We start from the raw sequence: 27563 nt of genomic DNA, 5'->3' as shown, positions 1-27563 counted from the left end.
GTACAGGTTTCCTCACCACATATTCAGAACTCTTTTTGACACCCGATGTTGTCTTTCTGGTAGCAAAATAAATATTATTAGATTGCACTCACAGTTGGATTTCTGCTTAATTCAGAAAAATGTCTGTTTTGAGGAATTCTTATGCTGAAAGAAAAGGAAGCAATGGTGCTTGTGTTCTCTACATCGGATCCTGTCTGGACTGGGGGATACAGAGGATTAGATAGGAGGGGAACCTCATGACTCCGGGTAGAATTTGGATGTGTCATTGAACTTGGGTCAGAAAGATTGGCCTTGTAGGTTCACAAAAGGAGGGATTCTTTCATGACTCAAAATCAAGGTAAATTGTTTGTACAGTATTTCTGGCCTCTCTCAGGCTACAGAGCACATCCAAGGACCCAGGCAAATACAGTGCATGAAGGTGACAAATTCTATCTTCTAAACATAAGTGGAAGACTTCATAAGACTGTATATAGAAAGAGGAGAATGAAAATTCTTCATATTCATTTGAAATTTTTTTTTGTTTTTTGAAACAGAGTCACACTCTATTGCACAGGCTGGAATGCAGTGGTGTCCTGACAGCTCACGGCAACCTCAACCTCCTAGGCTCAAGGAATCTTCTTGCCTCAACCTCGGGAATAGCTGAGACTACAGGTGCGTACCACCATGCCTGGCTAATTTTTTCTATTTGTGTGTGTGTGTGTGTGGGGTCTCTGTGTTGCCCAGGCTGGACTAGAACTCTTGGGCTCAAGCGACCCTCCCGCCTCTGCCTCCCAAAGTGTTGGTATTACTGGCTTGAGCTACCTTGCCCAGTCTCATTTGGAAACTCAGTAAAATGTTTTGAGATCTGCCATGTGCAGGAAGAATAGGAAAAAATAAATACCATTTTTACATATTATTATTTACTTTAATGCTATAGATTTATAATGATATTCCTGTATATGGGTAAGGGTTGTTTTCTTAACCAGATTGAAGGTAACCTTAAAGAAGACTTTTATGTTACTTTTTGGGAACATGCTCATTAATATTAGTTGTCTCTGCCTTTCTTGTTTCAGCTTTCTCTTGGTTTCTAGCATTATGCTAGGTACATGGTAGTCCATAAAACATTGCTGAATTTAATTACATTAAAAAGAGTGACTTTCTTCTTTTTGGCCAATATTTAATAACTGGTCATTCCAGTCAAAATTCACTAAGCTGGATCTGTTTCTGGAGTCTGAGATTTGACTCTATAACCTTGTGACTTGACAGTCCTTCTGCAGGGCAAACAGAAATGAAAGCCCCTTTCTAGGTACTCAGAAACTTTAGAAGGTGGCACTTTTGAATGTAGCATGCCGAGCTCTTTCTGTTTCATTTTTTTCCACGGTATTTGTGCTCTTTCTGGCATTGGCTCAATCCATTGTTTCATCTGGGCCCCCAGGAATGGATTGACTCCTGTAATTCTAACACAAGTTGAGCATACTAAAGGATTTGCTGATGCTCCTTACAGTGTTTTAATCTGGAAATCACAGCCAGCTTCCAACAAAAAGGATCATGTTCTGTTTACCTAAATTCCCTCAGTAGTTTTCTTTAGATACAGCATTTCTCACTCCCTCCTTGAAAATGCCTAAAAGTCCATGGAGGCTTTCCGACTCAGCCATGTCTGCATTTCAAATGAGTTACTGCCTTCTTATGGGCACAAGTAACTAATCTAGGCCTGTAGGCTAAAGAAAAATGGATAACTTAATTAATTCCATGCAAGCACTGACTGCACTGTGTATGAGGGAGTAAGTGGGATCTTCTAGAGATTAATAGTACATAGCCTTTGAGGAGCTTATCGTTAAGCAGATGGTATAAGACATGAATACGCACCCAAAAACACAAAATAAAACAGATTATAAGTGCTGTAAAAGTAGTATTATTGCTTTCCTCTTTCAGAGGAAAGAGAGCTGACATCTGGTAGAAGATTTTACAGAGGAGGTGACATTTGAGAGAAGAACAGGAGGAAAGTCCAGGAAAATAAAACATACAGTAATAAGTCATCTAGGTTGGATGTTGGAATATGTAGGGGGCATTTGTAAGCTCAATGAGTAATTCGAATCAGTGTCTCAATGACTAAAGCAAGTCGTGTAAGGGAGTGCAGTGGGCCAGCGCAAGTGAATAGGGAGTGGTGGGGGTTTGGGTAAGGCAGAAAACATGTGTCAATATGAAGGGGAGAGTCATTTAGTAAATACTGGCAGATAATTCAGATTTTTGTAAAAACACTGTATTTGCCAAACAAAATAGTTATGAAGACTGGATACAACTTACGGACTGCCAGTTTGTGACCTCTGTTGTAGGGAAACATTCGGAAATGCAATTGGAAAGGCAGATGGAGGCCTTACATAAAGTGCCTTACTGTCAAATTAGGGAGTTTGGATTCAATTTACTTAGCCATGGATGGTCACTGGAAGTTGTTTAGAAAAGGGATAAAGTGATTAACTGTGCTTTAGAAAGATTAATCTCATGGGTGGGATGGCTGGTGTCAAGGAAGAATGAACACAGAGCGATCATTGAGGAGGCTGTTGCAATAGTTTTGGTGAGTAATAAGGACCTAAATATTGGGACCGGAAGGATCTTCCAGTGAACTGGAAACAGCTGTTGTGGACTTGGTGCAAAGCAAACTATAATGCTGCAACTTGCTTTGTCTGAAGAGTTGAGTTTGATGGTCTCCACTGTCCTAGACACTCCAGGTGGTTGCATAACCCGTCTATTGCATTGGCTGGGAACCTGGCCTTTCCTGCGTCACAGGTCACTGGCCAAAAACTCCACTTGCTCTTTAGGAAACATCCCTTTGATAATGGCTAAATTACTGAATGTTCAGTTTTTCAGATCTGGGTTCTGCCTTCACTGGGAGGACTTGATTGTCTTTTAAATTCTAGCTGAGCTGTACCCTTGCTGTGTTTGAGAAGAGCTATAGAGTTCTATAAAGTTTGTTTCTTATTCATATGAATCAGTGGCAGTTAGCCTGGTGAATGGGTGAAAATTCGAAGGCAATAAATGCATGTTGAATTGAATGGTGTATGGTTAATATCCAAAGAGATCTTGCACATCTAGAGCAGGGATGGCATGGGGCAATGTACGCCGAGGCCAGATGGTGTAATGAATAAAGCAAGCCTGCAAGGCACTGCAGTGAGCCAGAGGGGCACACACCCCACATAAAGGTTCAGGCCAAAAGCTCCCACCCAGGAATTTAGGCCCAGCCATGCTAGATTGCCCATTTTTTAAGAGAAGCTGTTAATCTTTGTTTTTATGTACAATCTCTTGATTTTTTATAATTCCAAATTTGAAAAATATATTGGGTGGACCAAGCAAAACATGTCTGTGGGCTACATTCAGGTGGGGTGAGAGTGAGGACTGGGAACAGACCTCATTTTGTGACATCTGCTTTAGAATATCAACTCCAAGAGCATAGGGCTATGCTTGCTGCATTCTTTTCATCATTAGTGTTTGGCTAACCAGAAGGTACTCAGTAGATGGTGGGGACTGCGATACTGTTGGGGAGAAATATTCCCATCTGACTCAAGTTTGGGGTTTTATGATTGGTATTTCATGGGACCTTACACACCAGAGTGAAACCTTTTTGAAGGCATGGCTTCATCTTTCCTTGGGTATTGCGAAGCAGCTGATGATTTTATAATTAAATTGGTTAGTGCTATAATATTACTTCCATACGTTATACTAAAGCACTGAACAAATGTAACAAGAGAAGAATGCTAACAAAGAAACAAAAAATAAGCTCCATATCCAGTCAGATTTCTTAAAGGATTTTAGAGATTTCCATGAACAACAGTAAATGTTTGTTCTGGAAAAGGTCTTAGAGATTATCTTGTCAACATTCATTCAATGAGTAGAGTGCCAAAGAATCAGGGATCTCATTGTATTAAAACAATGTGGATTAACTCTAAACAATTCAAGTATATGATTTTGGTCTAAGTCCAATACCACCTTATCCTAGTCAAGAATATAGTCGAGAGATAGCACGTACTTAAAGTTCAAGGAAAATACACATGAAAAAATGTGAAAACTGTATGGATGACATTTTTTCCCCTGTAAAATCTGGGAAAAGTGATCACAATTATCCCATTTCAGAGGTGGAATATCTTGGTTCATTTTAATATCATTGTTCCAATGGCAACAGGTTTTGAGACCCAGAGGACTAATCATCAAATTTACCAAGTTATTTAGTGCCAGAGTTCTGAGTAAATCCAAGATTTTCTAACTCTCCAATCCAAAGCCCTCCCTTTTTTTCCAGTGTCATTTGAAGCAACAGAAGTTACAAACTGGCCCTCTCCCACTTTTACCTGTTCTGCTGTGGGATAATGTCCTTCTCAAGAAGCATGTCCTTCATAAGATACATAGACCTTCATTATGGGCTCAGGCTGGGGAACTTGAGTTCCAGAATGGGCTTAGTGAAGGCTTGAAGCCAGCTGTGTCTCTTTGAAAAGCAGTTTTCAAGTTTACCCTTCACCTTCCGATAGGTGACAGAAATACGCTTTTCTCATCTTAAAACCATTTCTCTAAAATCCCAATGGGGACCCTAATGGAACTAATCAACTTGGACTCACAAGAAATAATATTAGAACCTGGCTGAGCATGACAAAGGCAGCAATTTGATATGAGTAAAACACACATTTGTCCACTCAATGCAATTAGAAATTATTATTATTATTATTATTATTTTGAAGCACTCTTGCTTGGCTGTTCTTGAAAAAATGTAACTATTGAAAAAGAAACTGGCAAGATCTTAAGGACTGGAGCTCAGTTCCTGGCCCCAGTGATGGGCTTGGAAATTGCAGCCACAGCAATTAGGAGTTCCAATTTCCAGTTCACAGAAGGTCAGGCAATGGGGTTATCCTTGGAGCAGGTCTATAATTCCTCTGAGGAAAGGCTCTACCAACTTGAGGGAATCAGAGCTTGATACAGGTGAATCAGCACATATATTGTTAACGACCACAAGCAAGTTTGGCCCCAACATTTTTCAAATCTTCTATGAGAGTTGAGCTCTGGCTATTTTGTATTCTCTCACTTATCAGATGAGAGCCACCTATTAACAAGTACTTGTTATTGCCTACTATTCTCTAGACCTGGGCTTCTCAAACCCTAATGCACATACTAATCCCCTGAGTATATGGTTAAAATGCAGATTTTGGTTTAATCGATTTGGGATCAGGGCCCCTGACTCTGCATTTCTAACAAGCTCTCAGGTTGCTTTGAGTGCAAGGCTCTGGATCTATCTTCACACACTAAGCTCTATTTTTCCTAAGCAACACTGATAGTGCCTCTTAGAACACTGGTTAATCAAACCAAATCTACCCATTATAAACAAGAGAATGTTTATTGCCACAAAACACTTTCCATAGCCATCAATCAAATCTGCTTTCTTCTAAAGGGTAGACTTCTGTGTTCCTTATTATTGCTGTTGTTCCTTATGTGTGTGAGGAGCATCAAAATCATTTATCTTGATTGAAACCAGTCACTACTGAATAACTTTAAGATCCTAAGTGGCCAGTGTCTACATCAGAACCAACCAGAAATAAGCCTTTCAGTGTCTTTGGCTTTTACATCAGAGTGCTTTTGTACAATGTTACTGAATCCTCCTCTGACTTATCTGGCCAGAGACTTCCATAATTGCATGCAAAGCACTAATAATCTACAGAAATGCCAGCCAGATTTGTGGCACTAATACCTTTCACAAGTCTTATGATTCATATGACTCAGGGCCCACAGACTGTCTAATTTAAGGGAAGCCTGAAATGATGCCTATTGTCTGTGTGTCATTGATCTTCTCAGAATTTATCCCCAAATATCTGTTCCATACTAGGAGGCAAGAATCAGCAAAAAAAAAAAAAAGAAAAAAAGAAAGAAAAAAAAGAAATCTTTGGGGTGCCAAAAACATCTCTACACCAAATTGAGAGAGTGGAATTATAAGGTGAATGCAATTAACTGGCAGTTGCATCTATGCTGAAAACATAGTCATCCCTTTAATAAGGAACATTTGCTGTGCTTGACAAACTCACAGTGAAACGGTTGGATCCATAGGAAGGAACATGCTGAAAATGGTTTCAATATGATCCTGTTTTTTCACTCAATAGCCATTGATTGAGGGTGTCCAGCCAAAAACAATGAGAAAATGAGCCAACAATAGTCTTACCCTTTGACCATATTAGATATAGTTGCAGCTGAAGTTTGTTATATGTCTCAGGAATAACAAAGCATCCATATGGAACATATATTTGGCAGTGTGGCAGCTGATGAAACCAGGAAAAATTAGACAAATTATCAATTGCTCGCTCCCAAATTACCCCAAAAAGAAATTAGATCCATTTTCAGTAGCTTTGCCTTCAAATTTCTTCATTCCATGAGTCACCACTACCTTCTGCCAAACTAAATATGTCTATGAACGGCTGGAAACTTTAATGGAAAGAAACATAAAACTCAAAATACGTAGGAAAATTTAAGCTTCTTCATGGAAGACCTTCATGGAAGACTAGCAAGTCAGGAATGTGTGGAGACAGAGACAACACATCGACAATACCTTTTGTTTTAGGTAGCTCCTGAGTTAATAAGCAATACACAATACACAAACTGGTGAACCAAATGACATGACTTCAAATTAAAATTAGCTCTAAAAAAATTAGCACTTTACCTTTTTTTTTAAGCCTCCAATCCATCAAACTACTAGGGTTGATGAAGATTCATGGTAGAGTTGATCAGATTTGGGATAAAGAGACTTCATGATGTTGTTGTCAAATGGGTGGTAGAAATTGGGAAAAAAAAACTTTTTATGAATGGTTAAGAGCTTGAATTTTCAATGGCTATTCTGATGTGTTACACCAGAAGAATATGTCATAGCAGTTCACTCTGAGTATTATGGACTGTAGGTATGAGGACAACCTTCACGTGAGTTTGTCAAGTTTAAGTTTAAAGAGTCCAGCTGTGCAAAGAGCTCTGGCCTGAGCATGAGGTGGCTGAATTGTAGTCCTGGCTTTCCCACCAGTGTGTGCTTTGCAACCTCATGCACATCATGTTTTTTCTGGACCTTTATTCCCTCATCTGGGAAGTGAGAGCACTGGACCAGATTGCTCTATATGGTTCTTCCTAGCTCTCCAATTCTTCGATTCTGATTTGGCAAATAGAAACCACTTGTAGAGTTCTCTGAGGGCTGCTGCTCCAGCTGTTACACATACCTTGGGCTGATTTGCCAGGTGTGCCATTTGTTGCATGCCTTCTCTTGCCTATCACTGTTTCTTTTAAGTAACTAAGAATAAGAGAGAGGAATTGAGTAGAGGTTCTCTTCTCAAAACTATTTCCATGGGTAGAATCTAGCTGTGAGGATTCAGTAGCTTTTGAAAATTCCCTGTTGACTAGAATTAGCTGACTCTTGAGCTGGGGCTTTTCAGTATGGTAGCAGTGAAGGGGTCCCAAGAGGTGACACCTCCAGTAGACTTGTTAACTTTTTAATTTCATTCCTTTAATCTCAGATCCACAATAACAGCAGTAACAAATTGAAAGTCATGGGATATGTTCTGGGGACTGGAAGAAGGAAATAGCTTTGAAATGACTTTTTCAATATCAAATCAAGGAGTTTTATTAAGTACCCTACACTAGATGCTGTGCAGGACAGAAAAAAAAAACCTGTTAAAACTTACTCTGTGTTTTTCTGAAAGAGCTCAAACTACAATAGAGAGAATGAAAATTCCCAGTAGCAACAGTAACCAGTATTTGATTGTGTGGTTCATAAGTGTCACTGCTGCATCAAATGTTGTGTCTCTGGAAGCCACTGGATGTGAGGTGCTTGGGATAAGAAGAACCACATGGTCACTGGTCCATACGGTGATAAAACTCACAGTTTTGATTTCATCAAAGCCATGCTCAAACAAAAAAATTCAGTTCCCCTATGGCAGCCTGTGATAAGGAAGCAGTTTAGATGTGCAACTTGCGAGTACAAAGATACTTTTCTGATTAGTGAGTACATTCCCTCTGCTGAACACTGCTTTTTGAGGCTAAGCAGAAATCACCAATAGCTGACTTGGGAGAACAGAAATCTTTTGCCTGTGTGTGATACCTCATTGACTACCTAACCATCTCATGGGGAACAAACTCTGTACGCAAGCTCAGTGTGGTAAAATGATAGGCTCCATCTCCTTTCTGTTTCTTTCAATGGGAGGAAATAAAAAGTGATACCGAGTGAGCATTCCGAAGACCCATTAATTAACTCTTGGGTGGTCTAAATGTGAAGCGATATGTGAACAGGAGATACCAACATGCTTTTCTTTTTCATTAATAAGGTTGAGAAGTTATATTGCCAAATTATTTTTTATAGATTGTAATTATTGCATCAAGTTTGACAGAAGTCCAATCATTGAACTAATTGTAGGTCACTGCTAGGGAGATAAGGCAAAAAGCATTCAATTCCATCCATTAACAGTGACACATTTGTATAGCCCTCTCAGTTTCCAAAGTCCTTCTACAATTGAGACTCAGAACAGCTTTGAGATACAGTATTTTTATTCCCCTCTTATGATGAGGAATGTAAGGCTCAAGGACATTAAGTGACTTCTCCAGGGTCACAGGGTTGTTCAGTTAGGGGAGCTGGGTGAGGCCCACATGTGGAACTTCTGACTGTTTCTGGGCAATGGAATGACTGTGATAATGCTCAGATAGGAAAGTCATAAGAAAGGAGGAGAAAAATTGTGGCCATTCCCTTTAAATCAGGCTTTTTCACTTGTGAGAAATTGAGTTTATTTATTATGTGACTGAGAAGGTAACAGCCACAAATGTTGAGGTCAAAGATGACCGATATCTTTTTCATTTCCTCTGTGTGGTCACAATCAAACTTCAAGCACATAGGTCTGCTCTGGACCATTTCGGCCTGCCCTTACTTCTTTCGCTAAAATAAATGAGTTCCGCAGCTATATGGTAAAAGGGAAGGTCTGCAAATGCATTTTAAATAGCCTGTAGGAAGAGCTTTCAATTTTCAGAGAAAGCTTTCAAAACCACAATGACTCTTCCCATTGTTTGCTCTGGGCAATGGCCCACAAATTCCTGATTAACCAGTGACTGACGGTTGGTGTGTCACTTTCACTCATGGTTTGCCCACCTCTCTAAGTTGCTTCTCTTCTAGAGACTTGTCTAGTTCAGTAGTTCTCAACTGGGGGTGATTTTGCTCCCCAGGAGACATTTGGCAATGTCTGGAGACATTTTTGATTGTCACTACTGGGAGGAGGGGACTACTGGTATCTAATGGGTAGAGGCCAAGTATGTTGCCAGATATCCTATCATGCACAGGACAGCCCCTCCCCCAGGAGAAAATTATCTGGCCTAAAATGTCAATAGTGCTGAGGTCAAAAAACCTTGTTGCCGATGGCACTGCTGGGGAAAGTTGAGTGGGGAGTGTGAGAATGAACTAGGATTTAAAAACATGTCACTTGGTCTCATAAAGGGGTTGGAGGTAGGGCAAGTGAGGAGGGAGAAGAGAAATCTATAGTGTCTTCAAATCCCATGTAATTCACAACTCTAGCTCTTGTGCTCCTTTCCCCAGTTTCACAGATAATCAGGAACTGGCTGCATGTGGGTTGGCTCAGTACAGACTTTCTAAATCACTTGCCTCTGATGAAAGACCTATTTCATCAGGGTAAATGGCATAGAGGTAGTACCATCCTCCCAGCAATACTCACTGAATTGCTTCTATGTCTGACAAATTTTCGAAGTTTAAAAAGGCCCCTCAAACAGCCTTTTAGTACCTCATAAAGACCACAGATGAAAGAAGAAAATCAGAAAAGATTCATAGCGTATTTGCTTGGAAGTCTGCAAAAAAATCAGGTGTAAATTTCTTTTGGCCTGGGACTGGCAGAGAAATCTCCCAAAAAAAAAAAAAAAAGCTGATCCAATAACTGGTCAGACTGTTTCAGATTTTCCAGGAGCACAGCTTTGCTAAGTCATTCCAAACCAGTTCTAACAAAGTTGACATTGGAGAGAGTGACCAAAGAGTCAGAATAATATAATATACAATAATAGTCTAAATTATGACCTTAAGTGGACTTGGAATGTCCAAAATTCATCTGAAGGCTTTGTGTACCATATGGGAGGCAGGCAGGGAATTGTTTTTTTTGTTCGTTTGTTTGTACAAGTTTCTGCAGCAAGTGAACAAAAGTATTAACCTAATCTCAGGTGAGTTTATTGGAATGAAGGAACCATGAAGATGTATGTTCATTTGATGAACTCGATTGGAGGTTTCTCCTGCTCATTTAATTTACCAGGTAAATTAGAACAGGCATGGTTGGTTGCTGCTAAATGGAGGAATACTGCATTGGGATCAGGAAATAGAATCAACAGTATCTTCTTCTCCTTCTGCCACTAAATAGTTATATGACCTTGGACATGTCATTTCTTTCTGGGTTTTAGGTTTAGTGCTTGACTAGATTATTTTTCAAGGGCTTCCAAGCTTGTAGCGATATTCAATTTTATTTCCTTCAAACAATCAGGAAGTTTTAAGAGGGAGCTGTTAGAGAGATATATACTTAATCAATAATCAGGTTCTTGGGTGTCTTCCCAGGGGTTTCAGCATGGCTTTTTTTTTTTCCTTTTTTTGGCATGGAAACCCTTATCCCTGCAGAATGCCTGAACATTTAATGCAAAAGGTTTTAATTTAAAAGAGTGTGTGGTCTCTGCTGGTTGCACAATTTCTCTTTGTGTCTGCGCTGCTGATGATCAAATATTGCAAAGCCATTAATTACCTTAGGACAAATGCAGCGGGCCACCTGCAAACGTTCTGGCCAATTGCATAAAGCAATATGCCAGATGTAAAGTAAGTGAAGGGTTTTTCCTGGTATTTAAGGTTCAGTGAAAAAGTAAGAGGGGCAGCTATGCCAAGAATGAAAAGCCAGAGCTTGCCAAGTGCTTCTTTAAGTGGTTTTAGCCAATGTGAGACTAAACAATGCATTAAATAGGCATACAACTTACTACAGTTAGGGAATTGCATGTCAAATAACACCTCTTTGCTATGTTTTAAACATGATCTCACATATAGATAAAGACAAACAAAATGCTGTGTTGTCATCTCCTTAGTCCAACAGCTAATAAGGCCTGAGGATTTGATCTTCCCAAGCAACCAAAAGTAATTCTTTGGGATGTAAGAGCTCGCTGATGTTTCATGGAGAGGTGTAGAATGGAACTCTGCCAGGGCAGCAGCTCAGGGCAAAAACAATTTTTTGCCACCATGGGTTGTCAAAGATGTCTGGCTGCAGAAAAGAGCAAAGCCTTTGCAGCCCATTATTGAGGACAAATAGAAATCTCCTTGGGAGAGAACTTGTGTCCATTTCACTGTGTCTGAATCTTGAAATCAGAAGGAAGGCTGCTAGAGAGATGAAGTGGCCTCTAATGGCAGCCCTGAACAATGCTGACATGGCACATGGTGTCTGGACAAGGTATTTGGAGGCCCACTGAATTTTCCCACAAGCCACTGAAGATAGAAGCATTCCAATATCGATGGTCTTCAAACAACTGGTTGGGTGATAACTGCACAGTGGAAGTCTTGCATGGCTGCTCCCACAGCTCCCTACATGGTTAGGTTGGGGACATTTCTTCCTATCTGGCTCACTTTCTGGATTTTGGTATCTTGTGATCACCTCCCCTTTACCACCACTCTCATAGCACCCCAAGAAAAATCCTGGTCCAACTAAACACCCTTTCTTCAGTAGGCCTTTGAGGAAAAACAAATGAAACTAATAGCTACCAGAAATAAAGCAGTTGAGGTTTGCTGGCAGAGGAAGAACACTTGAAGTCGGCCAGAGGAGAGACTCTCCCAGATCATATTGCATATCCTGGTATTCACAGGTGAGCTGCAATATTCTGTCTGAGTGGGATCCAAGAATCCAGCCTGTGAATCCTCTTGTACAGCAACAGCCTCTAATCAAGGAAGACTTTCCTGATGCACCCTGAAGAAATTCTATTAGTATTTCCTCAATCTTTCCAGAAGTAAAATGTAGAGTCATTACATAGATATCCCTCTCATACCTCCTTTCAAGGAAATGTTCAAAATCAACTGAGTTACCCCAGGATTCCTGCTCCTTATCCTCAGAAGAGAATTGGGATTTTGGAAGCATCTCCCTGTGCTACGACACTTTGGGCCTTTAAACAATGCAAATGACCAAATGAACACACTTCTTGGAGACAAGAGAGCTTGGCTTTGGTTCTGGACCCATCCAGTGAGGTAAATCACAAAATCTCTGCGTCTCACATTTGTCATTTGTCCAGTGAAGCAATAATCCTTGCCCACCAAGACTGGGGTAAAGAGACAAAGTGAGAGAGCCAATAGAACTGGACTTAGGAAAAGTAAATATACTAGACAAACATAAGACAATCTTCTTGTTACTGTTACTAATACCACCACCTAATTGTTACTGCTGTTACATAACAGGTTTTATCAGCTGCCTCCAAGGAGAGAACATGAGTGTATAATTAATTGGGCTGTTCAGATACCTGGACCTTTGCAATAGATTCTGTAACTCATCTCACAAGAGAATAAATAAGTGTAGTAGCTAACAAGTGTAAGATGTTTACTATGTGTCAGGCAATATTCTAAGTTAACATACTCCAATATATTAATTAATTTAATCCTTACACCAACTCTATAAGGCAGGCATTCCATTTTACAGATGAGAAAATTGATTAACAAAGAGGGTAAAGAACTTGCTCAAGGCCACTCACCAAGTTGCAGAGCTGAGGTTCAAACCCTGGAGGCTTGGCAATAGAGGCCATGCTGTTGGTCTTGAACCCTTCTCTTTCTTGCTTATAATTCTGCATCAGGGAGGAGATGGTCTTGAAGAGCATTAACAAGTCAGAAAAATGCAAATTGTTTTCTAATTTTGCACAGAAACCATCATTTTCTTAGTGGTCTCTTGGTTGCACAGACTGGTCCACCTGGGCATATTTAAAGAGTAGTAGCAAGCATTTGGAGTCAATATAAAAAATCAATGCTTTTTTATTTTTTAACAATATCTGTGGCCTATTAGCTTAGTGGTACTAATGATGCCAGGGTCATAAGATCAAACCCCGCATGTACCAATTAGTTTCAAAGAGAAAAGCGTTTTCACAGCTAGCGACTATACGCCTAACTTTGACCAGCTGTCACGCAAACGCATGGCTGGCGGTCTAAGGAGAATCCAGCAAAGGAATGCAAGTGGCACAGCTCAAATCCAGCCCCACTCAAAACAGTGTTAATGGCAGGTAATGTTAATTAATGGCAGGTTAATGTCTTTGAATGCCCCAAATTGTACACTCTCTTCTTTAATTGAAAAGTCAATATCAATAGGGTGGAAAGGCTTTTGATGAAGGTTTAGAAACCTATATATTCTTATTTGTCTCTTGTAATTTATCCTCCTTTATTTAGGGTAGCCAAGTACAAACCTACTCACTTGCCCTCACAGCCAAGAGAGGGAGAAAATGTAAAGATGAGAACTGTCAGCTGGCCCTTCCTAGCAAAGAAAAGTGGTGGTCTGTTTTCAAGAGGCGTGTGCTCCTTTGGCTCCTTTGGTCTAAATGACCCGCATGTATTTGGTCATATCTGAGCTCCTATCCATCCCTGAGGGGTTGAAATTCAGCTTAAAACAAAACAAAACAGAGAATCTGGCTCCTCTTTCTTTCAGTGGGTGGAATCTCCTATCTTTGGGGACTGACAGAAACTATGTAAATAAGATAAAGGAGACTAAATGTTCTTTGGTCACTACTTAAGTCCAAGGTTCTCCTTTCTTCAATAGCACCAAAGCTTTGTTAATTATAACCTAGACTATGAGTCTGTTAAAGTTAGAAGAGGTCATTTACTTTAACAAAATCCCCTTATTTTATAGACAAGGACATTTCAGCCCAGGAAGTTTAAATGTCTGCCAAAGTCATACAGCTAATGAGTGACAGGTCTGGGGGCAGTTTTTTGAGCATTATATATCAAAGGAAAGAAGCTTAAGTTAATAATAATAACCTAGATCTAGGAAGGTTGTTGCAATCAATAACAATGAAAGTTAATTGCAAAGTTTCACTTAAACTCTTTGCAAAACAGCACGTTTTAACACATGAAGAATGCCATTTGTTTATCCAGACCTGTTCTTAATAACTATACATTGGAAGTATGTTTTACAAAAGCTATAAATCTGGAATAGCTGAAAGGGTATCCAACTTTCTTTTCTAATTGATTTACTTCTCCTTTTTCCCAGACCGCCGAGGTAAAGCATATACAGTTTATTTAAGGGACTGTTTATAGACTCTTAAAACTAAAAAGGACCCCAGAAACTTTTTCTTTTGGTTGCTCTTAATTGAAACCATCCAAGATGGTTGGTTTTCTGTCAATTTTTTAAGTATCTCCAAGGAGAGAAATTCCACAAGCCCATAACAGTATGTTAAAATGGTTAATCACCATGGTTGTCAAAAATTATATCTATGGCAAGCTTAACTTCTCCTATTTCACTTGAAGCTCTTTTCCTCTTGCTGTGTTTCATGCAAAATGAGGTTATAATAGCTAGCTTTTTCCCCTGATGTTCTTTCACCTCTACTATGCCACCATTTTTCTCACAGGACAATGAGAGCAGAAGGCTGGTTGATAGACTCTCTTACTCTGATGTATAGGGAAGAATCAGTAATTAGTTCTTCATTGGATCTTTTATTTCATAAAATGTCTGAGGAAGCTGCATTAATTATACTTGAACTGTTCCACTTATGCTGGGAAGATGTTCATGAAACAGATAATGGAGAAGGTTGCTTCCACTGTGCTCTAGTGGAATTCAGGCTTGAAGGGAAATAGGAGCTCATTGACAACATTGGGTCAAGCTACACAAAATAAACATTACAAAAATTTTTATTTGGAACTGTTCTAATAGGGTTAAAAAAAACCCCGTTTGTTAAATATTCTGTATTGACAAAAGAAGAGATAGATAGGGAGTCAATTTTATTTTAGATGTTTGAGAGTCAAACTAAGATCAGAAACCGCCTTCCACTACTAAAAAAAAAAAAATCTATACTTCCCAAATGGATTTGAAGCAGCTTAAAATAAAAGGCACAGCCACATTAAACCTTTGAAAATGAAGGTAAAAACAATAATAAGAGCCAACTGACAGGGGATAGAGGTGGGGAAGAATGTTTCCTTCTAAAAAGTATTTCAAAGACGTTAAATGCTTGGAGCTGACTTCTCCATACACAGCAAATCTCAGGGGACAAAAAAGAAACCCAATAAACTTTGTTGACAGCGTTAATGCTTGTAAGAATAATTGGCTCAGACACAAAACAGATCATCAGTGTAGCTTGGGGATGAACAAAATGCAGCCTCTAAGTCATTATTAGTATGTATTATATTTAGTTGAAAATAAGAAAAGGTTTTATCAAATAACTGGGTAAACATGAGGCAAGAAGTATCGTCCACAGTACTTGACAACCCTAATTCTTCATGGTTCTTAAGACTAAGATCCCAAACGAATAATTCCATTCAATTCAATTGGATTCAATTCAATTCAGTCTTGTCAGTTCAACAATCAAATATGAGCAGCTACTATATCAACCATTGAGCTAAACACTAGGATTGAAAGGTAAATAAATATGTCCTTTAGCATCAAGGAGCACATTAAGAGGGCATTATTCATGGGAGAGTAGAACCTGGTAATTTGCCACAAATGAAACAATATATTCTGGAAAAGCATAAAGGATATAATCTATTCTCCATGGTTATTTTTCTCTTATGACTCTTGATAATACTTATGTGTATTTTTTTTTAACCACTCAACTGTGAGCTTCTTGAAGGCAAAGTCAATCTCTCATTCACTTCTAGGTATCTCATTCATGCCTAGTATAGTGTCTTATATATAACAGATACTCTATCTATGTTGTGAAATAAATTAAAAGAATTTAAATGGCTTAACTTCTTTTGGGCAAAGAATATTGTCCAGTTGACTGGAAAGTTAACAAGTACTTTTGTGCATGAGGGTCTATGTCAGACTTATGATTAACATGGGTCATGGAATTCTATTTAATACAAAGCAGAATATATGAAACATACTCTCAATGATAGTACTGAAAATAATATATGATTTACAAAACCATTTTCTGCCTAAAGTCATGCTCTAAACATCGAGAGTTGCCATATATATAACTTTCCCTTTTCAAGTTATTAAATGGAATTTTAAAAAATTTGCTAACATTTTATTGTTGTAGAAACAGAATAAAAGAACCCTTTCAGTGTCTAGAAATTGGTTTCCATCACAGTTGTCCAATACTCTTAAGTGTCTATATGAACATATATAAGTATCATACAGCTACTTAGGACCAAATCATTCTTTCTACCTCATTTTTCATCATCTAATACAAACATCACAGGCATAGAAGGATCCGGTTTCTATGCACAGTGCATGGAAATCCTGAAGCATGTCATGTTGAACATCACAATTTAACCTGGCACATTACAGAGGACACTTGTAAGCTTGGCAATTACCTAGTGAACTAGATCAAAGGAAATTGCACAAATGGATTATCAAGGCAAAAAAAAAATCCTCTTGGGCATAATAAGTGAGAACCACTTTTTCATTTTTTAAAAAATGTGGATCAGTAGCAGCAAATTATAGAATAATTACAACCCACTGTTGGGTCATGTGGTGTCACACAGTTACTGTCCACAGGAGGTTTTAAAGGTAAAACAAGTCTGCTATTGGAAAAGCACCCACCCAATGTGCTCATTCCTCTGCCTTGCAACAGAGAACTGGACAGAATTGATGTATTGCCAGAAAAATAAATGAATTTACTCAATTAAAGCACTAGCTGAAAGCAGAGAGTGGGAATTTGACTATTCAAATAGTAGAAAGCACTTCTAATTCTCTGTCATTAGTGATTTTAAAACTATTTGTTGCCAAATCCACTGTAAGTGCAGGTCACCAGTCCCCCCATCCCCAAACCTCTTCCTTCCCATCTCCCTACTCATCTCCATACTGGTATACACAGGCCCCCACCCCCAGTCATACACTAATAGACACACACACACACACACACACACACACACACACACTACCTGCCTAGAGAGAGGCCGACATTTGGGAAGAAGATGAGAGAGACTTCAAGTGTGTGAGTCATCACAGGAGCTATTCAGAGCTTAGTGGGTAACTGAGGTAAGCTGTCTACACTTGAGTGATATGAACCTTTAAGAATGATTCATGCTCAGTTTCCTGGAACTCTCTAAAATTCCAAAGAATTATACAGAATGAGCATCTGGCTTTAAATCTTTCACTGTCCTGTAACATACAGTGAGATAAATGCATGTGAGGTAGATTCTTTAAGTGATCAATTCCCTTAGGTACCATTGATTTTGTTTGTGTTTATTATTTGCAAACCTTGACTTGGCTGTCTACTTATTATTGACTGTCGACTTTCTAATCACCTGAGACTTACTTAAGAGATAAGTGACCCTGCACTTGTCAGAGACCCTTTTCCAGATGGAGATATCACTAGAGAGTCCCAGAGAAGAGCTATGCCAAAAGAGAGCAATAACAATAACAACAAAAAATCAAGGTCAATTTGCATAGAGGGCAAATTAGTACAGCATTTCAGTTTGCATTTAGAAAGAGCCTGTGTATTTCCAGACATGCCTTTGAGTGAAGTTCACCTTCTGTCTGTCTGTTCATGGTGATTTCATATTGCGTGGGGACATCTGGGATGTATCCCCTTAATTCTTTTCCCAAGCCCACATGACTGAAAAGTCCTTACTATTTTATTCCAAATTAATATACAGCACTTCAAACGGCCTTACATGTGTTCCATATGTTTACATGTGCACCCATAGGTCTTGAAAACAAAAACCTCAATACCCCAGGGTCATTTTGTCCCATCCTTTCATTGAAAGGAATAGAATAGTGAGGGTAGATCATAATAGTTGAAGGGAGCCTCAGCAGGAAGTAGTTAAAGACAAACTGTTAAGGAGGAAAATTCCATCCTAAATCTGCAAAACCTGCCAAAGCCCCACTGAAACACTATGCTTACTTTAAGGTGAGGAATCTCGGAGGCCTAGGACGGCTGCCAGCCACGGGCAGCCATTCAGTTTTTCACACACTCCCTGCGGTTGTAAATCCACAGAGCCATATACTTCAGACTTTAGCAGCGCAGTGAGAGGGAGGGCTACTTACTGAAATAAAAGCCCCTGTCTCCACACACGAACTGAAGAGCATCCACCAGCTCAGCCCCGCAGAGCGTCTCGGGTCCAGCTGCGGCGGAGCTGGTGAAGGTGAGTAAGCACAGGGCCAGGTAGAGGAGATGCGAGGAGGATGTGATGTGCATCTTTACCTGCCGGAGAAACAGAAGAGGGTCAGCTTTCCGCCTCGGTCCTCGCAAGGGGAGAGGGGACGGGATGGAGTGCATTTACTCCCAGTATTCCATTGCTGTCATTCACCAGAACTACCTGGCACAGAAGTGCAACAAAGTGCGTGAGAGACCAGTGGGGGTAGCGGACCAAGCATATCTTGGCATCAAACAACCTGTGTTTAATCCCCTTGCTACTGTGGATCCTTGGAGAAATCCTCCCTGAAGCCCTTCTTTATGGGTTCCTATTTCAATTAAGATAAAATATCCAGAAACATTTACTGTGTATATGAAGGATGCTATTATTATAGCGAGATCCCACACCACTCTGAGATCCAGGTGACACTTTCGAATTATCAAAGGTTAAACTGTGCTCAGTACAGATTTGGGGCCAAATAAGTTTTGTTAATTTAAATTCTCTAAAAACTGGCTATCCACAGATGGCATATGCATTCATTATTGACCAGAATATTAAATTAACCAGAACATCATTTCCTGGCTACTGACTAAAAAGAATTTACTGTGGCCAAGAAAAAAAAAAGACTTGTCAAAATATTATACATTGTTATAGCTTTTTTCCCCCTTCATTTAATAGAGAGAGAGAGAGAGAGAGATTTCTTACCTGGGGTATATCAGCAGTTAACACAACCACAAATGGAAGGGAAAAAAAAAACAGAAACAGGAAAAATATGAGAATTTAGGAATGAAATTGGCTCATGCTAAATAGATACTACTCCTGCATTCTAAAGCCCCTTGCCTCAAATCTAGTATAAAATCAACACATATGTGTAGAGTCCCTTCCTTGTACAGGGCACTGGACTCAAAACCTACAAAAGTCTTGTTTTTTTCAATAGGCACAGGAATTCTGACTTCATCTCCTGGACTGGAGGGACTTATGTGTCACTGTATCCATTTTATAGCAAAATATACCGAGGGACCCCTGTTTGGCATGACTTAGTCATGACAGACAGCCAAATGACAGCCTTGCCAAAGCAGGATTCCTGTGGCTCAAGTCTCCGTCCTCACTCTAAGTAGTAGAAACAATGCTAAGGTGATCATTAAATTTTTCCATATTGCTACTTGTGGCACAAAGATGTGGTTTCTTCCAGGAAGCCTCCCAAGGTGAGTAGCTTCACCTCTTTCAGCTGCATCTTTCAACAGCATTGGAAGGGCCACCAGCAGGATGTTAAGTGAGGGACCCTATTAAAAGGGTCATGGAGTTACCCTGGAAGTTATAAAAAGAGGCTCTTTTGAACTTCACAGTAGTGGCAGGTCCACTCAACCTCATCACTTTTGGAGAAACAGACTCAGTTGTTTATTTTCTGACCACCCTCCTTGCCCTCCATGAACTCTCAACTTAATGGTTCTGCATCAGTGGCAGAAGTTTCCTCCATCATTCTAATTAAGATTTCCCGTTTTGTGTCCAGGTCTTCAGTCCAGCAATTGGGGGGGAAAAGCCCACAAAAAATCCCCAAACCCCTGACTATCGTTAACACAACGTAAATATTTAGTTAATGCTTGTAAAACAGTTGAAGATGAAAAGCACCCTCTATTTGCAAATCATCATAAATAATGGACATAAAATAGAAGAGGTAAAAGCTCAGCTGAACATTTTTTGCATTTTCTCAAGAGCATCTCTGCATGGAAAACCTCCACCCCAACATAGCCAAAGACACTAGGACTGCTAGCAGCAAGTTATCAACCAGTCCTCATTTTTCTTAGTTATAAAAGAAGTAGTGGGGTTTTTCCCCTTTAATATTTCCAGGGCTTATCAACAAATCCAACCCAACTGGACTTCATGGCCCTTTTCAAAAGAATAAACCCATAATTGATCTTATAGACTATACCCCCCACACTCTGGCAATGGGCCAGTTCTAGAAAATATACTATTCAACAGTCCTGTTTCTCCACCCCTCCCTTCTTTGTTGAGTTTATAGTATTGCTGAAGACTAAGCACCTGCCACTGTAGATGCCTTCAAGTTCTTCAGGTTTTGTGAAATCCAGGGGAAAAAATACTCAACTTATAGCCCTAGTGAATTTAGAACTTCATTAGATGTCAAAACTGTATTCTTAATAGCTATTTCTGGTATAACATATTTAAGTCCAGCAATACATATAAATCTCTAGCATTTAAGAACTTAAGATTTTTTAATAGATTTTTCTTTTCTTTTTTTCTTCCTTCCTTTCTTTCTTTTCTGAGTTATATGTCAGATAAATATCAGTACTTATAGTTCTAGCACAAGATAGAACCTCTAGTGCATTTTCCTTTAGCTTAGGGAACAGTCCAGCACACCCACAGAGAACCAGAGAATTTATCACATTATGTTCCCAAAAAAAGAAAACAATAAACTTGCTTAGGAGTTAAAAGTGTGAAACAAGTGGCCCCATATGTTCATCGTTTCCTTGGCCTTTTATTTTGCCAAACACAAGAGAAATGAATAGAGAGAAAGGAAAGACATGATAGAGAGGAAAGAAGGAAGAATCAGAAAGAAAAGAGAAAAAAAAAATTCAGAACACTTTTCCTTAAAAATCATTCACAAATCCCAATTTTAAAAGACCTTTCTTATTTATCTTAAATAAATGGAATATCAATTGATTCCAGATGTCTGGGCTACAATGAAAATGCCCAGTAAAATTTGAGGGCAAGAGTCATAAGAAAATACTCACTGTAGGTGTAATCATTTTTGTTTGTTCCAGGTCTTTTACAGCAGGTCAGGGTGGGTATTATGAGGCTGATGTGGATAGAAAACTGAGGATTTAAAAACATGTGCTGCTTTGTGGGTGGGGTTTGTGAAAGCATCTAGTTACATTTGGACACCCAGGCAGGTATTCTATGAGCCTGGGTAAACTGCCTTTTGTCCATTCAAACAATGAACAAATTGCACAGCTGGGATTTAAATCAATCTTTTCCCCCCAATCAAGCCACCAATTTCCATTGTGTGCCTATTGTAGCCGCCCAGAATAGTGACCCAAGCCCCAGTGGGCTCCCTTTCTCCCTTCCCCCACCCCCACTCCCTTGGAAATACCTTGAGACTCAGAGTACAACCAGCTTGTGAGTTCTGCCTCTAGGCAGGACACCTTTACTCACTGAATTACTTCTTTTGATGCAGCTCCCTCAGACCGCTTCCTGCTTCAAGCCAGGCAAAAGTAACAACTTATTACTAGCTCCACTTCTGAAGTGTTCAGCGTACATACACAGCATGAAAAGTGAATTTGGAGACAGCTTTCTAAGCTTGTAATTAATTCAGAGAGAATATTCCACAGCCTCTTTTATGATCATTTAAGTACGGAGACAAAAACCCCAGCTGCCAGACCACATAGTACATATGCATATTGACTTCATCTCTTTTAAAGCAAGGTGGCTAGCATGTGTTGGCACCTCAGAAACAGCAGAATCAGGTGCCTGACAAGGGGGTATTCTTAACTCCTAAGCCACTTACTTGACTAAGACAAGTCCTAGTGGTGCAGTATTTGAAAGCAGTGAATGAATGCTGCACTAAGTGCAGAGACGTTTTATGAATTGAGCCCCGAGGCAGTTGCATCAGCGGAGACAGTGACAGCAGCTTAAAAGTGCGTGCAAATTGAAAAAAACACATCTTAAAGGATATAATTCTGCTGAGAACGGAAACTAGAACTATCGCCAGTGATCGGAAACGAGAAGTTGGTGCATTGACAGCAGCAGCCAGATTTACCTTAAGAGACTTTACAACACTGAGCATAAAATCAGAGTTTTACAACACAAAACCCTAAGTCCAAACTTCGCCCATGAAAGTCCTCTTCGGAAGAGAAAAGTTGGGCAAACAGCTGCTAGAAAGTTTCTGCTTTCCATATACAGTACACATTTGTTTAAATTATACTAATATGCAAGGTCAGCAAGAATTGTCAAGGAGTTCTTTTTCGGAAGAACAAATTAAACTTCACCCTAACTCTCTGGGCATAAGCGTAGAGTTCCGGGACCTTAGCTCCAAGGATCATGTTTAAAAGCTTTAATATCATCTAAAATGTAACTCTTTGTATGTGGCATGCCTTATAAATAAAATCCTGACAAGTTACACACGCACACACATACACACACATATGCATACACATGAACATGGTATAAAAAATAAAACATCTGCACCTGCAAAAGAAAAAAAAATCCCAAAGTTCATATTCATGCTCTATATCCCTCAGCCATAGACAGGATTTAAAGGAATCTTCTATAGTAACACCACGGAAGCCCTGCAGAAGTGGAGGATTTAGCATAAGTACCTTGCAATAGTTTCTACTCATACAGATATCTGTGCAAATGCATCCATCTCCCCAGATATTTTTTCAGATCTCACAGAATTGCATATTCAGCAATTTATAAATAACTCCCAGTTCCGAAACAATGAAAAATTTTAAAGTGAATAAACAGTTCTAGGCAGAAGCAAACAGTACACAATTTAAATAAAATTCCCCAATGACTTCAAAGAGTAAGAAATATTTACCTTAAAGAAATCACAAAAGCAGCACTTAAATAATTGGGTTGGAAGACTGCTGATTTTCCCCATTGCTTCTGAAGTGCAAAGTCTGGAAATGAATTGGTTAGCAGGAATAATGAAGCAGAAAGAAATCCAGAGAGATGGGAGATGTTGAGAGCAATGTCACATTTCAATTTTGAGGACTTTATTCCATTGCGCAGGCTCTATCTGCTCTGAATTTAGCAGTGACAGTGAGATTTAGCAAACAGAAGAGGGATTTAGAGAAAATCCTCACATTTATCTACAAAACACAGACACTGTAGACAGGAAACAGCTGGGGGAACATTTGCCTTCTCTCTCTCTCCCTCTTCTGGCAAAGTTATCGACTAAGGACTTTTTTGGGCATGGTGACAAATAACATCATACCTTTGCATTTTAAAACTAGAGCACAGAAGCATTTTTCTCCCTTAAAAGAATGTGTGTTAGGGACAGGGTTAGGAGACATTAAAATACTTATGCTGCCATAGAAAATAAGGATCTGTCCCCTGATTAACTTTCTACTGGGCATGAAGACACATACGTCTGCTAATACACCTTACCGGGATGAAAGTAATATACACGGGGGATGGGTGAGCAATTTTACATTCTAGAGCAAAAGCAAAATTAAAAAAAAAAGAAGCAAGGAAGAAAAGACCATCTCCAACAAACCCTACAATTTTAACCCCGAAGTGACTGGGGTAAAGTAGGTTGGAAGACACCGCTCAGATGACCCCTTGTCCTAGTTGCTGAGTGAGGGGAGTGATCTCATTTCCTGGAACCTACAGGAGGGGCAGGCAGCATTGTATCGGCTCCTGTCAGGACACCGTCTCAGACTTTTTTGCCTGCAAGGAGGCAAAGACAATGCTTAGCTATAAAACCAACTGAAAAATAAAATCTTTTTTTTTCCATTCTTCTACTGGGCTACCTATCACCACCCACACCCCACCCCCCTGGGGGAAGGGCACCTGAGGGGCAAACTATTTTTCCATTGTTTGTATTTTTCTGCAAAGCTTGAACCTCTGTGTGTGTGTGTGTGTGTGTGTGTGTGTGTGTGTGTTTTCTTTCTCCAATTTTTGTGTATTCTAAATAACACCAGCTGGCTAGCAATACCCTCTCAAGGGTTATGATGTCATTCAAATCCCTCAACTGGGTGAGTGGCCGGCAACGTGGTCCAAGCCAGCTGTTTTGCTATTTATAATGTACACTTGCCTTTGCCATTGAGAATTAAGTTCTGATCTTTTGTTGATACAGTTTGTACCTATTTCTCTTTGGTTTTGGTTTTGCGAAGCAGTAGATAAGAAAGTGGATTATGAAATAAGGTTGCAAAAGCCCAGAACAGACATACCACTTTCCATAGATATCTCTCCAGGCCTGGTTTCCCAGGAATGGGGGAAATAACCTAGCCCTTGCATTATTTTCCTTGTGATTCTCAGGGGAATGACACACAAACTGAAAATAGAGGTCTGCTGAAAACCCTCCTCTGGCTCTTTATGATGTCCTATAGCCCAAAATTTGTCTGTAGAGGTGGGTACCCTCAGAAGAAAACCTGTTTGGTTTTGAAAGGGGGTTGGATTTGGTCAAGTCTTCTGTGTGGTTAATACATTGTAGCAATAGTTACCTTCCGGAAATAAAAGGTAGAAGTCTGGAATCATGTTGTTTCTATGGTGCACTATTCAGCATCATTTTGTGAGCTCCTACTATGTGCTTCTAGAGAAACAAAGAGGAATAAGATACAGTCAAGGCCCCCCAGGGACTTTCAGCTGAGTGGCAGATACAGCAAGGAAAATGTTACTGTCATGTATGTGTTCTGTTAAAACTATGAACAGTGAACAGGGGGAGGGAGTGACAAATTCTCCAGGAAGACAAGGAAGTGAAACCTTTTTGAAATCCAGAATGGGGAAATGGGTTGGATCAGGAGAGGCTTTGGGGTATAAAGTTGGGAAGTTTCAGTGGCTAGGATTTGGCCTGAAGTGTATACAAAGAGGCTTCATCAGGAGGTGGACTGGTAGGCATCTGAGGAGAATAATCCATGGCTTCCTCTAACAAACTATCCTCGCGCACTTGATTTATGACTTGATTTACCAAAAATCTTTTTTTTTTTTCTGCAGCTTTTATAGAGCATGCCCTTTGTGAAAAACAAAGTGCATCCTCCTCTAAGGGACTTTGACTATGTAGATTGTATGGAACCAAAGGGCTGATCTCACCTGTCTCCCAGATGAGAAAGAACCTTCTTTTGCAAGTTGGGAGAGTCAGGTACTGGCTGGAGTCTTGGCATTAATTCCTCTTTCTACCACAGGGCACCTTCACAGGTGAAGGCCAGGTCTTTGTTCTACCCCCTTCTCATCACAGTTTTAGCATACTTTGTTCCAAGATGTCCTAGAAGCTAACTATACTTCTCCAAGTCTGTCACTCAGCCTGATGTGCTCTCTTGGCACCCTCGGTGCACAGATTACCTTATCTGAAACCATTTCATATGAAAGCCTGCTTTGGGGACAGACCACTTACCATTCCATCAGGCACTGCACTCCTACGATATCGACACACTGACTCACAGTCTCTTGGTTTTATAACCCCAATTACCCTTAAAGGATAATTAGGTTTTAATTTATGTCCCAGTTTTTATGGCACAATCAAAGAAAACTGAAATTTCCATGAATCGTAATTGTCATCAGCTGTGCCATGGAAACATTCCGATGAGAGCTATCGGTTTCCAATGGAGGAAGCAATTTCCTGAAGTGATTAATGTATATTTCAATTTGGAGAATGGTCTGTACTTCTGGGGAGCCCGCAGCAGAGCAGGGCAATAATTTCTAGAGAAATGGCCATTTTCTCTGCCAGTTCCAGGAGTCAATATGAAAATGAAAGAGCCATAAATGTGCCACACGATTGCTTGTTAATGACTGAGTTCTGTACCTATTCAGGAGAAAAAGAAACAAATGCACCTATTACTAGATAGTCCAAGGTGGTAGTAAATGTAATGCCCAGAATAAGTTCAGGTCATGAAGTCCCATTGGAGAGAAACATCCAGGGTCATTCTAAAATTACTAAATGTCGTCTCCTGCCTGGAAAAATCTGACAGTGAGATATGGGAATTGTGTGTCACCAAAATAGCTAACTGCAAGGATGTGCTCATCCTGAGAACATCCACTCCTGGAAATTCAGAGATTCACAGTTTCACCTTTTGCATGTGTAATGCCTGTGGGATATAAATAACTCTCCCCTAAAGCCTTCTTGAGTAGCGTATTTGCATAAAGCAGACTTCTGACACTTTCATTAAAAAAAAAGTTGTTCATTTCCTTAAAGGGTAGGCTGGCTGAGGTTCACAGAAAGGGGGTGTGGGGTGGGCAAGGCCCAGTCCTTCCTCCTTTTTGCTCAAACCGTGTTCCCAATCTTTCCTGTGTTAACTGGAGAGAAGCTCATACAAAAGGTAATTTCATATTCATGTATAATAGGGCATTCTTAACATTTATTTCATTAATGTGTTGCTGAATCCCAAGAAAAGCTCAGAATGGATGTTTGGAGGTAAGGGAACTTTGGAATCAAATGAAGGGTGAGGACCAAGCTTCTAGGGCAACCCACCAGGCAAAGAATTTGGGGAAACTATTGGATGTTTCCCTTGGATCATGTTTTGTGGGGAGGATTGGTCTGGGAGTGTATTCTCCGATGTTTGAGGTCAAGAGCTTGTCAACTCAGAATATAAAACTCAGAGGAAAAGACTGGACCTCAACAACGCCACACGCTGCAGGGCAGGAGGGCTAATGTCAGCTCCAAAAGATCTGCTCAGAAGGGTCCCTGTTATTCCCCCGGAAGATCTTTAGCTCAGAGGAACTGCTCTAACTCCTTAAAGGAGCGTTTTCCCCACAGCTAGGGAAAACAGGAGAAGCGAGGATAAATCCTTTCACTAAAGAAATCAATGCTTTCTTTTCAACATCAAATTTGGATCTTATTTCTTCTAAAATGTCAAAAGGACAAATGCTGGAAACAGAAACGAAACTGTTGTGGTTGTGTGAACAGAATAATTCTTCGTTGTGGCAGAGGAGTCGTCACTGCATGGGGTAAGGACGGGTTGGTGGAAGTGAGAGAACCTGGGGGCTCACCACACTTGCCCCACGTTGAATAGCAAGTGGGCAAAAGAGACACCAACTCAAACTGCAGGGGTGATACCCACGTAAGCGCTTTCTTTGGGAATCAAAAAATGTGCGCGCCCTCTAGTGGGCGTCTGGGAAACTGCCACTGTGGCTGTGCGGAGTGGGGGGGTTTGAAAGCTCTGGATTTAAATACACTTTAAGCGGCACTTATTTTTAGTTGTATTAAGTCTTTTGAAATACATAAGATAGATATTCAATTCTCTGTAGTTTAAAAAGGGGGAAGAGTGCTAAAGGGGAAAGAAAGATCGTAAACTTCATGAGGGCATGGACTGCTTCTTTGTGGCCTTATTCCCAATGCTTTGCTCCTGGTATGGGCTCCAAGTATTTTGTTGAATGAATGAAAGTTTAGAAAATAAATGATGGTAAAGGTACAATATAAAAAATCACAAGTTCTTTGAAAGTAAAATGATCAACTTTCTCGTTTTATAAGTAAGACAAATGAGACCGGGAAAGGGAGGGTAAGTGGGGCATAGAAAAATGACTTGTCAAACAAAGCAAATTTAGTTGCTCGCAAATGGAGCTCAAACCCAGTCTCCGTGTGGTTCTGCACCCTTCCTATCACATCGGTTTTCAAAATGTGGGCTGTAACACCTGTGGT

At 39.9% G+C, this 27563-nt stretch overlaps 1 protein-coding gene across 2 annotated transcripts in view; it reads right to left on the bottom strand.

The window, feature by feature from the left end:
• IGF1 (insulin like growth factor 1) overlaps window positions 1-23127 on the bottom strand; it is a 77205-nt gene extending 54078 nt beyond the window's left edge. Inside the window, exons 1-2 of one of the 2 annotated variants that reach the window (XM_045553094.1) lie at window positions 22806-23127; window positions 18162-18318 (exon numbers count right to left, since the gene is read on the bottom strand). In XM_045553094.1, coding sequence (XP_045409050.1) covers window positions 18162-18318; window positions 22806-22868 — 220 coding nt within the window. In that variant the 5' untranslated portion in view covers window positions 22869-23127. Of the gene's footprint in view, window positions 1-18161; window positions 18319-21000; window positions 21159-22805 lie in introns of those variants that run through there. The other variant, XM_045553096.1, reaches the window with a different exon arrangement.
• Window positions 23128-27563: the final 4436 nt, after the last annotated feature.

The sequence above is a fragment of the Lemur catta genome, chromosome 6 (genome assembly GCF_020740605.2).
Source record: "Lemur catta isolate mLemCat1 chromosome 6, mLemCat1.pri, whole genome shotgun sequence".
NCBI classification, from domain to species: Eukaryota; Metazoa; Chordata; class Mammalia; order Primates; family Lemuridae; genus Lemur; species Lemur catta.
The sequence above is the reverse complement of the archived record's forward strand: the minus strand, read 5'-3'. Positions and strand labels throughout refer to the sequence as shown.